Below are 17,686 nucleotides of genomic sequence, written 5' to 3'. Positions count from 1 at the left end.
GAAAACCCCATCTGGAAGGTAATGTATCAGTGCAAAGTTTTATTACCATATTCATCCCTTATCTTGTCTCTTTGTTTGGTACTAGGTTTTTCCTGTTCATGTGAAGATACAACTGACCATTTTCTGAAAAGATAAAAATGCTTTGTCTCCTCTGAGGCTTACAGTAAATACAGTAGTGCATAGGTAGTCCCTACACTAAGATTCAGGCACCAGCTTGGATAGCTAAGTGTGGCATTTTTCATAATTCCTGAAAAATATTTTTCTGGCAAAACAGAAAACATAATAGATCCCAGATGGTAAGAACTAATGGTGGGCAAAGTGTTTTGTTACAGTAAAAATGGACTCAAGCCTAACCTGAACCAAACTTTTTTTTTTTCTAATTATTTTCAGTTGCTGCTTGTGTCTGCATTTTCCTGGGCCAAGCTGGGACCAGAAGTACCAACATACTATGACAAGGCTGTTCTTAGAATACTTCTGTCCCCACTGAAAGGAAATACTGGAAATCTCAGGAGAAGTCTTCTTAGCATAACATTTTAAACAAAGTTTAGCATATTCATGAGACTTGGATAACTCCAATAAACATCCAGTAGAGGCTTTGCTGCACTTAACTTTTTGATTTTTTCCCAGCAACTATATGAATTTCAACCGCAGATCACTATCAGCGTAATCAGTTTAAAGTCTCACACTAATCCTGACCATCGGAAAGCTTGTCTCCACCTACAAAAAACCAACAGGAGGATGTGGAAACTCCCCATGGAGTTCCCCCTCCACCAATTGCCCCTGAAGGGAAATGCCAACCCTCTCCCCACATCCACCCTCTCTCTCTCACACACACACGGAGTATTTAGCCCCAAAGCTTCATGTAAAAGCATTTTATCCAATGGTATTTGATAAGACCTTGAGGATTCATTGGAAGCCATCACTACCTGCATGGGAACCTTGGGGGCAGTCTGTGTTGCCAGACAGCCCCTTGCTGCTCTCCCGTGGATCCATATCAGCAGCTGACCCTAGAACCCTTCTACGTGAAGAGATTCTGCTTCATGGAGGGACTTTCTCTGAAGCTAGTACTGCTTCAAGCTGTACTTCCTTTCTGCAGATTCCCTATAGGACTGGCAAAGGGGAGAAAAATGTGGACCTGATCCAAAGCCCAGTGAAGCCATTGGGAATCTTTCCACTGGCTTCAGTAGGCTCTGGATCAGACCAGAATTTTCAAAAGAGCTCAGCACCCATATTCATGGCCACATTCTGAAAACAGTGTATCCCCCATACAGATGTCAAATAAGTGGCCGGGTTTTCAAAAGAACTCTCCGTATGCTGGGTGCTGAGCACTTGAAAATCTAGCCCTGAGCTCTTCTGAAAATCTGGCCCTGAATGTAAAGCTCACCCACCCCCTCCAGACTCAGAGATACCCATCTCAGGAGAGGGGTCCCCTCAGGGGTGAAAGTAACTTAAAGGACTTATTGGTACGCCAGAGTCCTGAGCGGGGGCGTGTCCTCAACCGGAAGAGGCGGGGCCTTTCAAGATTTAAAGACCCTTTAAATCACCATGGGAGTCCTGTCGCTGCTACCCCGGGGTGGCAGGGCTCTGGTGATGATTTAAAGGGCCCGGGGCTCCCCGCAGCAATTTAAAGGGCCAGACGCTCTGGCCGCTGCAGGGAGCCCCAGGCCCTTTAAAGTGCCGCTGGAGCTCCTGCAGCAGGGCTCGGGCGGCGCTTTAAAGGGCCCGGGGCTCCCCATAAAGGCTGGAGTCCTGGGCCCTTTAAATCACCGCCGGAGACGCTCGTCTAGTCCGGCACGGCGTACTGGACTGTACGGACTTACTTTCACTTCTGGGTCCCCTGGAGGTCTGGGTTGGAGGCATGAAGAAAGTGGTCACAAGCCTGAACTTCAGGACACTCAGCTTTCTTTCACAAAAATAGCCTCCATTCTCAATGTTGTTGGCAATTCTCATCAAATACCTTTGGACAAAATGCTTTCACATGAAGCAGGATTTGAAACCTGTCTGACATAATGCAGTCACAACTTCAGTGTTCAAACACAAGGATGCTGTCAATTTCAAACTTTCAATGCTACTATGCCAATCTCACAGAAGTAACGGAGCTAGGCTTTAAATGCAAGTAGCTAAGTCACTAAAACTTAAATTACTAATTGATCAAAACCTATATTCAATTTCTTTTCTGAGAACAAAATTTCAGCAGTTTTACCATCAGTGAATTGATATGATAATTTTTAAAGTAACAAGTTTAATAATTCCAAGTCTTTGTGCCATTTTACAGAAGTACTCTCATTAAAATACAGAGCTGGCAAGTGCCAGCACGCTGTCAATTACTTGTTTTTAAGTTTATTAAATTTTGCGCATAGTGATTCCTGTTTCTTGCTCAACAGTTTCACTTTCACTGGAACTGCAAACACATTGATTTCACTGCAGTTTCTACAACTGGGAATCCTCTTCTGAAATGATATTTTATAATTTCTCATATTCTGTTCTAAATACAAATAACTTTAATGCCTCTCTCTCCAACAATGGGAGCACCAAGTCATGAAAAGCTATGCCACAGCAAGACTTGTTCCCTCTAACTTGATATCAAGACATCTTGCACTTAAAGTGTGTAATTAAAAACATTCCATTATGTTTATTTTATTTTTTTATAAAATACACAGTGGGGACCCAAAAGACTATCATTGCCATTAGCTGTAATGTTTTCAGCTGTTACTATAAGTGCAAATTAGCTTTATTACACAATATCAAATGGCTGTGAAAAAACAAGTATAATATATCGCTCAAAGGACTTTTCAACATCTGTGGACCAAATTCTCATCTCACTTATACAGACGCATCCCAATTAAGTCATTGGGGTTGTACTAGCGTAAGCAAGAGGAGAATTTGAGCCTGGCCCATGGAATTCTATGATGTATCCCAGTTCAAGTCTTGTCAATCAAACACTGAATCCTATTTCAAAGGAAATCTACAGTGCTCTCGGCCAAGGATTAGAGACAGTACCATTGATCCCAGTGCTATTTGCCATCAGACAGCAGAAGAATAAAATCCACACAGAGAAAATAGTAAGCTATTTAGACTCTGCATTCTTCAGTCCCTTGACTGCCTTCGTTCAAGGAAACCATTGATTTTTGTCATCAGACAGATTGTCAGTTTCATAAACAGTAACTAGCAGTAGACTATAAACGAACCCTCATGATAATTTTCCAGAGGGCTTTCCACAAGGGAGCTACTGATTTTGATTTTCTTTGGTCATACATTACTTCCCCAAATTAGCACTTTTCGAGAGCCATTCATTTACTACAATGCATAAATAAAGAGAAACACCCAAACTAAGTGGTGTCAGATGAGCTTTTCTGAATTCAGACAGCTCTGTTTTAAACATTTTTGACAGAAAATCCAGAAGGCAGATAATGCCAAAACCTGGGTGATAAAACATTCTGGACTGAGGAATCTACTTTGCCTCAGATTCAATTTCAAGCACTTTTCACTTTCCTCCTTGTAATTAGCAATTACAAAGTTTAATAAAACCGAAGTTCAAACAGCAGTGTCAGCATGTTTTTGTCTTATAGCTATTTGTATTCATGATTAATTAATGCATCACACATTGTGTTGTTTTTTGTTTGTTTTGATGAGTGTAGTTTACCTTAAATTGTTTGATAATACTTCAGAATATATTAGGAAATGTATTGTAGTACATTCTGTAAAAAAAAATAGTCTAGTAGTATAAAACCATACTACAGATGTCTGCTATTAAATTCTTGCTGGTTTTTTGGTAAGAATTATCAGGTTTCCAGATTAGCAGAGTGATCAGAAAAGTGCTACAGGAAAGCATTTGGCCTTTCACATTTACTAATGATGACTCTTCACAGAATGATATTCTGAACTGGAAATAACAACACAGTACTAGTTTGGATGTTTTTGTTTTTGGGGGTCCAACAGGGGGAGGACAATGTATTTTACCGTCCGCCAGTGGTTTGAGCCAGGCCTAGAAGAAGAAAGAAGTCAAACAACAGTGATGGACAGTCATCAAAAAGGGATCTCCCGTGTTGTTCAATTATGCCAAAAGCCTTTTAGTGCATCCAACTTGAAAACATGAAGTAGATGAAGAAGCACTTTATAAAATTATGATGTATTTAGTTTCCTTTCAACATCTATATTATTCAGGTTTATCTGCATGTCATTTGAATTCAGATTAACACTTAATACAAAGTGAGAGATTTATAGAAGATCAAGTGCTTCCTGTATGGTATGAATTGCTTGCAAATGATCAGTGCTACAGTGCTAAGTGGAGCACTAGCAGAACTACTACTTCTCTCCTCTCCTACTCTAGGAGAAAATGTACCTGAATACTGTGGGTTTTACACACGTAAATATAAGTAGGGAGAACCAAAAGGCTTACAAACAGCATGAATTAGGAAATTATGCACCTACTCAGATTTGCTACAATGACCAATCAGACCATGGGTAGTCAGGCCATGAGTTCAGCCTATTGGTTAGACCTGTGTCCAGGATGAGCTGAGAGTCAGAAGCCAAATGCCAGAGCCAGCAGGTAACCAGAGTCCTAGGCCACAAGAGGAGCTAAGCATCAGTACCAGAGAGACAGAAGTCAAATGCCAGAGCCAGAGGATAACCCGGAATTGTAAGCCAAAGGTAGAGCAAAGGATCAAGGCCAGAAGGGAACAAAGGCTGGAGCCCAGAGCAGGCAGCAGGTGAAGCAGGAGCAGGTTCAGAAACACGGCTGGAAAGGGGGAGCAGATGAGCACAGCTGCAAGTGTGGTACACATTGAGCAGCTACTGATCTGCTGTGGTTTACAAGCAGGGCTGCTAAAGCATCAGCCAATCAGATGCTGTGGCTACTCTGTCAGTTCTAAGGCAGTGCAGCTGGGTTCATTGATTACTTAGCAGCGGAGTTAGTCAGGGAGCAGGCCAGCACCTAGTCCTAGCAGGTCTGACCCTCAACCGTTATTTAGAAGCAATGTGTAGCATCATGATTCCAGAAGACTTTTAGGTTTTATAACAAACACCATTCTTCTCAAAGGCAGGCACATGGAACCATACTAGGCCCTTGATTGTTTTCAAAAACACTTTAGAACTCTTCATGATGAACAACAAAAATAGCTGCACCAGAAATTACAGCCACAACAAAGGCAATAGGTTTCTGATCCTCACGTTCTATGCCAGGAGCAGGAGGTATGTTTAGAAATAATTTAAAATGAAAGGTTTTGGAGAACTCCATGCATTGCTTGAAGTGGTATTACAGCTACAGACTATGGGCCAATCTCATCAGCCTTCTGTTTACAACTATCAGTAAATTCTACAGCAAGTACCACTGCAAAGAGAATACATGAGAAAATACAGCAAGCCAGAGGATTACGGTGTTGCTGTATGCATAAGGGAAGAGCAAATTTTAAACAAATACATCAAACACCCCTTGATAAGCATTCCAAGAGAAAAGACAAGGTATGTTCATATTCCATGCTTCCAGTGATATTTTCTTGATAGAAAATTAAAGCAAATCAGAGGGACAATCAAAGACTAGGGATGAAGGGTGTTTTAAAAGTGACTGAGTCTAAGATCATTTTTACATAAGCATGATTAATAATATGTCTGTATGACCAGCAGTGTGGGTAATCATAATCTCTTAAGCATCAGTGCATTTTTCTGCACAAGTGGCTTTGAAAAGTCATACAGCATTACATGAGTTTGTGTCCACAATGTGCAAACAGTGCACTGTCCTATGCAATTACAAGAACTGTCATAGCTAAAAACAGGGTAAAAGTGAAGATGTTTCTACAGGTGAAGGAATAAGGCACAGTCCAAACATGCTCTTCCTATATCATATTTTCAAGGCAATTCTAAAAACTTGGATATTTAAGCATCGCTATCCTAATTTTTGTTAAATCCACTGAATTCAGGAAAAAAGCTTCCAGCAACTGAAAATATATCAGACAATGAATGATTCTTCATTAAACAGGAGGGCAATAAGACAGGCCTCATTCTGAAAGAAGTGAAGCATAGAGTTGAGTGACAAAGAAAGCCTTGGCCATGGCTCATTAAGCAGGAACAGAAATTTATGCCACATTATTACAAAAATTACACCTTTCAACAGCACATCAACCTTTCAACAGTAGGCTGTCATGGCAGTGCTAGGTACAAACTCAACATCTGTTGGAACTGCACTCGCAACCATCTGTTCCAGAGGTATGAAGGTTACCAGATGAATCGGTTACATTTTCTGCAATCTGATTTTATCACAGACATTTTCATTGCCTTACTCTATCTCTGATGCCCTTACGCAATATGTGAGCTCTATTAATGATGTTATTACTGGTGTTGAGTGTAATTATTGCATAAGCAACAGTCAAACCTATATTTCAAAAAAAAAATCAATGGAACGTGGGAGAGTTGATCACGTTAGAATAAATTGTAACTTTTATATGAGCTACCACATAACTGAAATGCATAGCTTTGTATGTAGTGTATGGTGGATACCAAGTGTATTCCACACACAAAGAGACAATCATTCTAATCAGGGGGGAGGGATAGCTCAGTGGTTTGATGGTCCTGCTAGTGAAGGCAGGGGGCTGGACTTGATGACCTTTCAAGGTCCCCTCCAGTTCTAGGAGATAGGTATATCTCCTATTATTCTTATTCTGATAGCACACCCAGATACTAAGAGACTCATTCTGTTTAAAAAGTTCAAACTGGAAGATACAAATATTTTCTCAGCAATTTTACTTATTACTTTTTGATGTACCCCTGTACAGACTATACTGTACTGGTAGCAATGGTGAACTAATGCACATACACCTAGGGCACCATTTCTCAAATGCAGCCACCAGAGGATTTCTCTGCAGCCAGGGCAGTTTGGAGAGGGTGGGGGGGGGGAAGAGAATCAGCCCCTTCCCTTCCTCTCTGTTGCTCCTGCATGCGCCGCCTCTCTGGAGGCGCAGGTAAGACACACAACACTTAAAGAGCAAGGGAGGAGGTGAGCAGTGAGGCAGGCAGGAGCCTGGTGAAGGAGTAAGGAGGTGAGTGGCGAGCCTGCAGCAGGGTGAGGAGGCAGGTGGGCGGTCTGGCTGCGAGCGGGGGAGAGCTGAGGAGGCAAGCAGCAAGGCGAGTGGCTGGCAGGCGGTTGGGCCTGGTTGGGGAGTAAGGAGGTCAGCGGCAAGCCAGAAGCAGGGTGAGGAGGCAGGCAGCGGGAGTCTGGCTGCGAGCAGGGGAGTGAGGTGGCGAGCAGTGAGGGAGTTGAGGAGGCGAGCAGCGAGCCTGCAGCAGGGTGAGGAGGTGGGCATGGTGGGGGGGTCTGGCTGCAAGCTGTGGGAGGTGAGGAGCCGAGCAGGGGGTGAGCGGGGATGAGGGGGCAAGCAGTGAGGTAAGTGGTGGGCCCTGGCTGCGAGCAGCGGAGCGAGAAGGTGAGCCGTGAGCCACCAGCAAGCAGGGGTTCTCGCAGAGGGCCGGGGGTGTCCGTGGCAGGGGAGTGAGGAGACAAGCGGTGGGTGGGAGGGGTGAGAGGAGGCAAGTGGCAGGCGCATGGGCAGTAGGTGGAGCTCCCCTTTGGGGAGGCTAGCCCCTGACTCCACCCCTTCTGCCCACGGCCCCTCCCAGCAGCCGGAGCCCTGAGACCCCCTGCCACCCTGCAGCTCAGGCCTGCACAACATGCGGCCTGCGGGGGGATTCTAAATCCCGTGCACACGGCGCTCTGCGGGCAGCCCAGAGCCCTTTGAATCCCGGCCGCGGCCAGCCCAGAGCCCTTTAAATCTCAGCCACGGCCGGGATTCAACGGGCTCTGGGCTGCCTGCAGCGGCGGGGAGCCCTGAGCCCATTAAATCTTAGCCGTGGCCAGGAATCAAAGGGCTCTGGGCTGCCCGCAGAGATTCCCGGCTGCGGCTGAGATTTAAAGGGCTCAGGACTCCCTGCCACCGCGGGCAGCACAGAGCCCTTTGAATCCCGGCCGCGGCTCCAGCGGATGGGCTGGGGCTGGGATTTAAAGGGCTCGGGCTCCCCTCAGTGGCAGGAGCTCTGGGCCCTTTAAATCCCTGCCCCAGCCCCAGAAAGCTCCGAGTTCCCCCAGCCACCGCAGCCCCGGGCCCTTTAATTTGCCCCTGAGGGCTCCCGGCCACCTCTTCAGCTGGGAGCCCTTGGTTGATTTAAAATCAAGTATCATCTCCCCACCCTCAACCTTCCTTTTTGGCCCACAGCTGTTTTGGTGGGGCGGTGCTGGGGAAGGAGGCTTTGTTTCTGCAGGGCTGGGCGGTGCTGGGGCGGGGTGTTTCCACGGGGCCGGGAGATGTTGGAGCCTGGAGGGGTGTTTCCGCGGGGCCGGGGGGTTTTGGCCCTCAGCTGTTTTCTTTGGAGTAATGTGGCCATCGCCGCTTTACGAGCTGTGCAGGCCTGCTGCAGCTGGAGGCCCCTCCTTTTTGGAAAAGCCCCAGGTGGGCCAAAGCCCAGAGGGCCTCCCCCTCCCCTGCAGCCAGAGGAGCTCTGGACCGGCCGAGGAGGAGCCCAAGGCCAGCTGCAGCTATTCCTCCCCTCCCCAGACCCAAGCTCTTGCATCCTCTTGATATCACTCTCTTACATCTCTGTCTTTCATCTCCTCGACTAACTACCATTGTAACTAACACTTTGAAAGCGTGACTCCCTCCTCACCTCTGGTCGGTCGGACTTTGGATTTCCCTTGTATTTATTCAGATTGTAAACTCTTTGTTGCAGGGACTTACTCTCTTTACAATCTTCCAGCCTCATTGTTGGTGACTTCAGCTTCTGTGCTGACAATCCCATATGACTCCTTAGCATGCTGGCTCTTCACCCTCTCCTCCTGGCCTCTTTCAACACTGGATCAATTTTCCCACACACCAAAATGGCCCCTTCACTTGAGCTTGTCTTCACTAAATATAGTTCAATTTCTAATCCCTCAGTAGCTGATTTACTTTTGTCTGACTATCATCTTGTTTTGTCCAACATTGCCCACCCACCTCACACCCAACCCCTCCATCCATGGCCTCCAGTCCACCATTCTCCATGGCTTTCCAATGCATTCTTTCCTGCTAACTCAGATGTTGATTCACTCTGCCCCCCACCTTACACTCCTTTGCCCACTCTCCCACAACAAACACCTGCCAGTCAAACGCATCTCTCCCTCTGCATCCACATCCCCCTGATCATATTCCTGTAGTGCTAGGCACCTCTGCACAAGACCACACAGAGTTCCTCCACTACACATTTGCTCTCTCCTCCTTCAACTCTGTCATATTCCTGGACAAGCAATACTAATTCTCCACCCTCAGTGATTCCCTTTCCCACAAATTCAGCAGCCTATTCACCAGCTTTGACTCTCCATATACCCTCCCCTTCTGTTGAGCCCTCCTCCTGCAGGCAGGCTATTGCCAATCTTTTCAGAGAAAAGAATGAGAAGATCTGACGTGATCTCATGCTCCCTCTCTTTTCTGCCTACACCCTTCAACACTTCTTTGTACTCCTTCCCCTTCCTCCTCTAACTGCCTCCGCTCTCCTTAGCTTCTCACTCTCATTGTTTCCTACCCCTCATGATGCAAACATGCATGGTCTCTCCATCCTTACAAAAAAGTTTTATCCCAATTCCCTCTCCAGTTACCACCCTTTCTCCACTAACTTAACTGATTGCACCACCTACGATTACTTTCTTCAGTTTCTCTCCACGCGCTCCATCCCCTCCCATAAGGCTTCTGTCCTCCATTCCACTAAAACCATTCTCATTGAGTTCTCCAATAATCTCCTCTTCAAATCTCTATCACTTTCCTTTAGCTACTCTGAACAGCACCAATCACTTCTTCCTTCTTACAGTTTTGTTCTTGCTTGGTGTTCATGACTCTGACCTCTCATGGTACTCCTACCTTTCTGAACACTTCACTTTCACCAGCTCATGCTCTTAACTCCCATTCTCAGTTAGGGTCTCACAGGGCTCCCCCCCTTAGCCCAGACATCATCTCCAGGTAGTCCCCGTGTCTAGGTGATCTCATCCACTCACACAGCTGCAACTACCATACTCATGCTGATGATTCACAAACTGCCTCTCCAGTCCTGACCTGTCTCCTGCCATCAAATCCCTGATCTTGGTCTGCCTCCGACATCTCCTCATGGATGTTTTGCTATCAATTTAACATGAACAAAACTGAGATTCACATCATCTCTGCTCCCCCGCTGCAAATTGTCAGTTGACAATGGCTAGGCAGGTGGCTAGCAAGGATTACTATATTATAGGCAGAGCTGGCATCCCTTTGTGTCAGGGATGCGTCTTTTGCCATCCCAATAAAAATCCACTCAAAATTGGCCATGTTATAAGCCTTTGAAAAAATCTCAGTTTGCCCTTATTAGAGATTAGCAGCTAAATTCTCAAAGATTCAATCCCCTCTCATCTCCCATGTGCTGGCTGGACTGGGTATGCACCACCCCCACAGCATGACTGAGCATGATCCAGCCCAGAGCTGCAGGGGCTGTGAGAAGCACTTTCCCTGCAACTGCTGCTCTTAGCTGCTGTGCCCCTCTGCAGCAGCGGGAGCGGGGACTGAGAACAGAGAGACTCTTGCTCCTGTGCTCTCAATTTCTGCACCACTGGCACCAAGGCAGTGTGGAGGAGGGATCCGTCTAATTCAAAAGCAGGGGGGAAGAGAACTGGACCTCTGGGGTGATAAAGGGAGAAGACTGGGGCATGGACCCTGGGGCAGAAGTGAGAAAATGACATTGGAAAAGAAGTTGAAGGAGGGAGAACACTAGGATTGGAAACAAGTAGTGGAGAGGAACAGTAAGATTGGACATGGAGTCTGTGGGAACAGGAGATTGTGACAAGGAAACAGAGGTGGGGGGAAGAGTCTGAGATCAGATGAAGATCCCGGGGTAGGGAGACTGGGACAAAGCGTCTGGGTGGCGGAGACTGAAAATGGTAGTGGAGTAGGGAGGCCACTGAGATCAGATGAGGCACCAAGGGCTGGGAGGAAGGATGTAGATAGACTGGCTGGGCAAAGAGCCTAGGATGAGGCGCCTGGAACGGGGAGCCAGGGCAGGAGGAGACTGGGACTAAAATAAGGAGCCCGGGAGGGCGGTGAGGGGAGCTTTAGAGCTTGACTAAATGAGCAGACCAGGACTGGAATAAGGAGCTAGAATGTTGGGGTGAAGAGACAGGACTGGAGCAGGGACATGCTAGAGGGGCAGAAGGAATCAGGCTTGGAAGGAACAGAAGCAGAAGGGTCTGTGATTGCTAGAGAAAACTCTCTTCCAGAACCTGAAATGGAACCCAAGAAATCCATGTCTTACCACTCCTCTGCTGAGAGCAAATACCTATGAACCCACTGGTCAAGTGCTCCATCTCCCGCTCTGGTGCTAGTCCACATACAGCAGAGGTCCCCAAACTGTGGAGGGGCACAGAGAAATGTTCGGGGGGCCATGCAGTGGGGCCCAGGCCAACCCACACAGGGAGCAGGGAGGGAGCACCATCCAGCCTCACTCTACCCCCAGCCCGACTCCAGACCCAAGCCATAGTTCCACTCGACCCTGCTCTTCCTGTAGCCCAGCTCTGCCCTCCAAAAAACAAAAAAACTATGTTAAAACAACATTATTTACATTGCAAAGTCAAACATTCAAAAGTTAGGAAACACCAGATTTATGATTGCCCATGCGACCTTATTTCTGTTCCATTGTATGTACACATTATGACACAGTCTTTAATTACATAATTACATACTGTTTTTCAGCAAGATGGATGGTGCTCACTGAATGAGTAGCTATTAAATATTTTGTTTTATCCTCATTGCTCAATGGGTGGCCCCATGGTTTATTTACTACACAGTACTCAAACCCTCCTCTGAATACAGAATTATTAATTTCCTCATGGGCTTTTCTAGACTTATCACTATAGGAGCTGACACCTCCACAGACATCAATGAATTTCTTTCCACAACAGCCCTGTTAAGTGATGTAGTAGTATTATCCCCATTTCACAGATAGACAGGGAACTGAGGCATAGAGAAATTAAAGCTGAAAGTCTCCACTAATTCTGGATGCCCAATTTGTGATGCCTAGGGCCTGATTATTCAGAATAGTTAGCATTCTATAGCATTTTATATGTTCAAAGCACAGCTCCCAGCTGCAGTTGTGAGTGTTCAGCACTTTGGCAAATCAGACTTCAGGCACCTCAGATTGGGCACCTAGAGAAAATGAGGAATACCCAATTAGAGATCATCTATAAAAAGTTTGCTTTACATGACTTTCCTTTAGCACCAAATAGGAACTTGGTCTCATTCATTACACATTTTCACATTCTGCAACAAATGAAACAGGGGGTCATACAAACAAGTCTCCTTCATTAAATAACCCTCAGCCCTCCCTAGAACAGGTCCATCCTGTATGATGAATGAGACAGGAGTTCTATGGAAAAAATGGCCAGGTATAATGAAAATACAGACTGTATCCTAATCCTAATCCTAATCCCAAAGGAGCCAAATTAAAGTTTCACAAGCATTTCCTACTTTGGAGTGCTTGATTCCGCAACCTAACATTCTTTAAATATAATGTTGCATATATTTATGCTATAGTATTAAACTTATTTTATATTTTAGACACCTTCTAATTCTACAAAGTGTGCACTCAGCCAATCAATGTAATCACCTTTTCATTCGTTATGCCCATTCATTACACCTGGTTTTAATTTAGGCCCCTACCCTGCATGTGCTCAGCTTTATGCAGTGTGAGTAGCCCTACTGACTTCAATGAGACTACTTACAGTATGTCAAGTTCAGCATGTGCAAAAGTCTTTGCAGGATCAGGGCCTGAGACTAAATTCTTCAGGGCAGATATTGTCTTTTACTATGTGATTATAAAGAGTCTGCACAATGGGGCATCTAGTCATTACTAGAGAATAAATAAATAACATGCCACCATGATTAATTTCATTCACAAGTCACATTTCAGGCACACACTAAGTCCTATCCATTGAAATTGCATTCCTTGGTCTGGCTAAGAAGCATGGATTATTACTGTTACTGACTGGTGGAGATTAAAACTCCTAAAGACTTGATCATACTTGGCTTTAATATCAAATCAGAGCAAGTCTTTGAATTTTCTGCTCTCTGGTATCAAAACAAGTCTTTCATTCCAATTGCAGAAGTAATAAAAATATTTTAATATGTTCAACTATTTCTCATTAGATATTTGTTTTGGAAACTGTTTGAAGTTGCTATAGTGGAACTGCAAAGTTAGCTTTATTTTGTCTTACTTTCTGCAAGTCTCAAGTTTCCATGTGTATTTATTTCTATGAATTTATTCATAAAATATATTTAAGAATGAGGGGACATGCTTCAGGCAGGTAGGCCTAAAACTAGATCTACTAGCTTTGGTTTGGTTTGCAGGCACACTATTTCCCATCATGCCACCATCCCTCCACACTGCCTTCCTGCTCCCATGTCAGGAGAGGGGTGTTGAAATATATATATGACTTCTGAATTCCAAAGGGGAAGAAAGCAAAATTATTGTATATTTCATTAGCCTTCCTGGTCATAAGAAAGAAGAATAGACACAGAGTGGAGAGATGGAGAGACACACACACACCTACCTACCTTCAGATTTGCTGTTGGCAGGTTGCCTTCCAGAAAAGATAACTGTAAAATTGTTTTAAATCTTTCATTTTGAGGACCTTACGGGGGTTTTAGGGTCAGGAGACTAGTTACTGTATAATTATGTTTAAGGTAGACTATACTTTGCATCTGTCAACTCTGTCAGTGTCCCATTAATGGTATTTTTCATAAGATTTTATAAAATTTAACCATTGTCTTTAATGAGGCAGGCCTTTCTTCATTATATCACAAATTTTATATAAACTGATTTAAGAAAAGACTACTAACATGTCAAAGAATACAACAAGAAGCACTAGAAGCAACAGTTGTATAGCCAAATAATCATGGAATGAAAGCTGATATTTCTAATATGAAAATATCACAAAGCAGAATATATGCCAGAATAATTCAGTTGCCAAGTGTCATGGGCTTTGGAACCCACACACTTCCCTAAGTAAAACATGCTGTGCATGAATAACTTAAATAGATTTTTAAAAGAATCAAACACATTCAGAAGAGCAAGAGCCCAAAGTCACAAAGAAAGCACATCAAAGAATTTTGACTACTACCATGACACGATCTTCAAAGTGATGCTGCATCAATACCTCTCTCTCTCTCACTCACACAGGCCTTTATAGATAAGTGAAAAGTTAAAATAAGCTTACATTGCACTCAATTAGGTGCTGTATGAATGCAGATTTGTATTCAAATAAGGCCTTTCAGAACATTTATTAGTATCACCACAGCATCCCAGAGTAGAGTTCCTTATCTGAGGTTTGATTATTTGCAACAAATATGTAAAGGTGTTATCCCACCCCATTTATAATCTCCCTTGAAATTTAGAGCATCCGTGATCTAGCTGGAATCTTCAGTATTACAAGATACTGATACTCTCTAAACAGGTCGCTCCTCACTGCAAAAATGAAAATTCAATCTGTGAACTTTACTTACCACTTTTCATGAGGGTTATATGTTTACTTACTGATCTCTGAACTTCACGTTAAATCATTATTCTGCACGCCTCAATAATGCTGCTTGTCCCCTCCTTTCAGTATATTTTCTTTTTGCCCTATGCCTTCAAATTCATTCTGCCTTAAAGGTTATTTTATTTTGCCACTTAAACAGTTCTTCAAAGTTTACTATGAGATTTAATGCTGCTTTAGGCATGCCAAAAAGTTTGTCTGTGGGATTGTGTAAATTCATCTGGCAATCTGTCTGGCTGACCATCTGGAGAACATTTCAGAGCAAAAAACATGGAGCAAAACCCTGCAGAAAGGACAACCCTGGGCCTGAGCCCCCTGAGACCTTAATACGTGTCACTGATGACTCCTGCAAATAACTAGACTGTCCAATTTTCAGTATTGCTCAATCCCATATACTCTCCTGCACCCGCCTTCCAAATCCCAGTAAACAACATTTTCCTGTTTGTATGCAGGAGTCAATGAATTGGCTGGCCCAATACCTGACTAGTTTTGATTCTTTATAAACTTTTCCCCTTAAAAAGAAAGAAAGAAATGGAGAGGAGTTGCAATAACCAGAAAGAAAATTAAAATCTTATTTTCAGGATGAGCATAAATTTAGAAAGATAACATGATAAATGCAAACCCAAAGATTTTCAAATCATCTGTTCTTTCTTTGTAAGAGACAAAAACAAAACAAAAACCCTACACCCACATCTGGATTCAAGAAGCCCAGCCCCGGACCTGTAAATCCTGTCAGTGGAATGCAATGTTAAATTGTTGGGCAGAACTACACACACAGAGACCAGATGAAAGTTGTAAGCGTGATCTAGGCACGGCCATGGGGGTGGCAGGGAGCGAATTCAAAACAAGGTCTTACCAATGCCCCCTACATATTTTTGACACAAATCCTACAATCACATGATCCTGTTCCTTTACAGAAACGCCAGCCCCGCCTCAGTTTCTCCTCCTGCCCGCCTCTCTTACCTGCAGTCTCTCGGTTGCCGGCTGCCACATATTTCACCCTCTCTGGTTCTGCGGGGGAGAGGAGGACACTGTTGATTGCGAGCTGGGGTTCAGTTCTCCAGGCTCGCTCACATCTGTTTGGGGTGGCAGCGAGGTGCGTTCAGTCCTTCAGCAGCCGGGGGACGGGCCAGTGCCCAGCCAGCCAGGGACAGACTCCAGCTGCGGGAAGCCTGGTAACTTGCACCCCCGGGTTCTCCGCCGGCTCCTCTGCTAGCCGCGCTGAGCGGTCCTATTGCACCAGCGAGCGGGACGCTGAGCTCCGCCGGCGGCCCCCCCAGTGCAGCAGCAGCGACAGCAGCAGCGCCCCGGCCTCTGGTCCCTCCCACGGCCCCGCCCCCGCTAGCCAGCGCATCTCTGATGAGTCCCCCTCACCCTCCTCTTCCTCCTTCCCCACCGCCAAGCCGGGCTACGCGCCACTGCTCCGGACTCGAGCCCTGCGCGGAGACTCAGCTTGCAGCAGACTGGAGGGCTGCTGCTGCAGCCGAGCACAAATGCATGATAGTTTTGGCACGGGTGAGACACGTTTCAAACCAATCTTTGGATTATGGCACGACTGAGCGTCTGCAAGATCCCAAAGCCACGCTCCGTGTGTCAGGTAGAGCGTCCCAACAGTAGCACAGCTGCTTGCTACGCAGGATATGCTGTTATGACATATATGATATGTTTAGCATGCATCTTGCCTTCTGCTGTGGCACACATGATCTATATATAGCATCCATCCTGGTTCTGTCACGACATATGTGATATATAGCCTTAGTACTGAGAGGTTAAAATCACAGGCATCTCCCAGCACCATGAGGTATACACTGTGTGTGTAGTTAGTATTCTTGACTTGCGTGGCATATTTAGCATGCAGCACATTTTTATATCCACGCTATAAACAGCATTTATACTTTCGGATGCAGGACACCCTTTTGGCAATTAAAAAATGAGAATAACTTTCAAATTAGGATTATATTTTACAGAATGTTTGCTCACGTTTCTGATAAATAAAGTAAATTGATTATGTTCAGCTGTAACATGAGCTCCTACTGAAACTTCTCATCCCTTCCATGTGGAACAGTAGGTGAGTGTAACAGAGACATCTACTGGCTAGTGGTGTAGCATGTTTTCTCAGAGGCACAGGTCTTCCTTTGGACTTGAAAAACAGAACAGCTCCCTGGGTGTAGGTGGGAATATGGTTTAATATTTCCTAGAGGGACCATTTCTTATACCAAATAGCAATGTTTATTTTCTTCTTCATTAGGCCTTTTAAAACGCTGCTAGGTCACTCTGTAACTACACCAGTTACCTTAATGATCATTAGAGCTGTCAAGCAATTTTAAAAAATGAATCACGATTAAAAAAATTAAATCACAATTAATAGTGTGATTAATTGCATTGTTAAAAAATAATAGAATACAATATATTGAAATAGGAAATATCCAAAACTACTTTTTTCAAATAGATTGATTTCACTTACAACACAGAACACAAAGTGTACAGTGCTCACTTTATATTTATTACAAATATTTGCAATGTATAAAACAAAAGAAATAGTATTTTTCAATTCATCTAATACAAGTACTGTAGTGCAATCTCTTTATCATGAAAGTTGAACTTACAAATGTAGAATTATGTACAAAAAAAACCTGCATTCAAAAATAAAACAATGTAAAACTTTAGAGCCTATAAATCCACTCAGTCCTACTACTTGTTCAGCCAATCACTCAAACAAGTTTGTTTACATTTGCAGGAGATAATGCTACCTGCTTCTTGTTTACAATATCACCTGAAAGTGAGAACAGGGTTCGCATGGCACTGTTGTAGATAGTGTCACAAGATATTTATGTGCCTGATGCACTAAAGATTCATAGGTCCCTTCATGCTTCAACCACCATTCGAGAGGACATACATCCATGTTTATAACAAGTTTTGCTCAACAACCATCCAAAGCCATGCAGACCAATGCATGTTCATTTTCATCATCTGAGTCAAATGCCACCAGCAGTAGGTTGATTTTCTTTTTTGGTGGTTTGGGTTCTGTAGTTTCCACATCGGAGTGTTGCTCTTTTAAGACTTCTGAAAGCATGCTCTACACCTTGTCCCTCTCAGATTCTTAAACCTTGGGTCGAGAGC

The 17,686-nt window shown here is 44.4% G+C and overlaps 1 protein-coding gene across 4 annotated transcripts in view; it reads right to left on the bottom strand.

Moving 5' to 3' along the window:
- The window catches only part of PID1 (phosphotyrosine interaction domain containing 1), a 179,357-nt gene that overhangs the window by 138,658 nt on the left and 23,013 nt on the right, over positions 1-17,686 (bottom strand). The window contains exon 1 of one of the 4 annotated variants that reach the window (XM_039489098.1): positions 15,530-15,880. The exons of the other annotated variants lie outside the window; for them this stretch is intronic. Within the exon in view, the coding sequence (XP_039345032.1) occupies positions 15,530-15,559 (30 nt within the window). The 5' untranslated portion in view covers positions 15,560-15,880. Of the gene's footprint in view, positions 1-15,529; positions 15,881-17,686 lie in introns of those variants that run through there. 4 annotated transcript variants of the gene reach the window in all.

This window comes from Mauremys reevesii, linkage group 9, assembly GCF_016161935.1.
Source record: "Mauremys reevesii isolate NIE-2019 linkage group 9, ASM1616193v1, whole genome shotgun sequence".
Lineage (NCBI taxonomy): Eukaryota > Metazoa > Chordata > Testudines > Geoemydidae > Mauremys > Mauremys reevesii.
The sequence above is the reverse complement of the archived record's forward strand: the minus strand, read 5'-3'. Positions and strand labels throughout refer to the sequence as shown.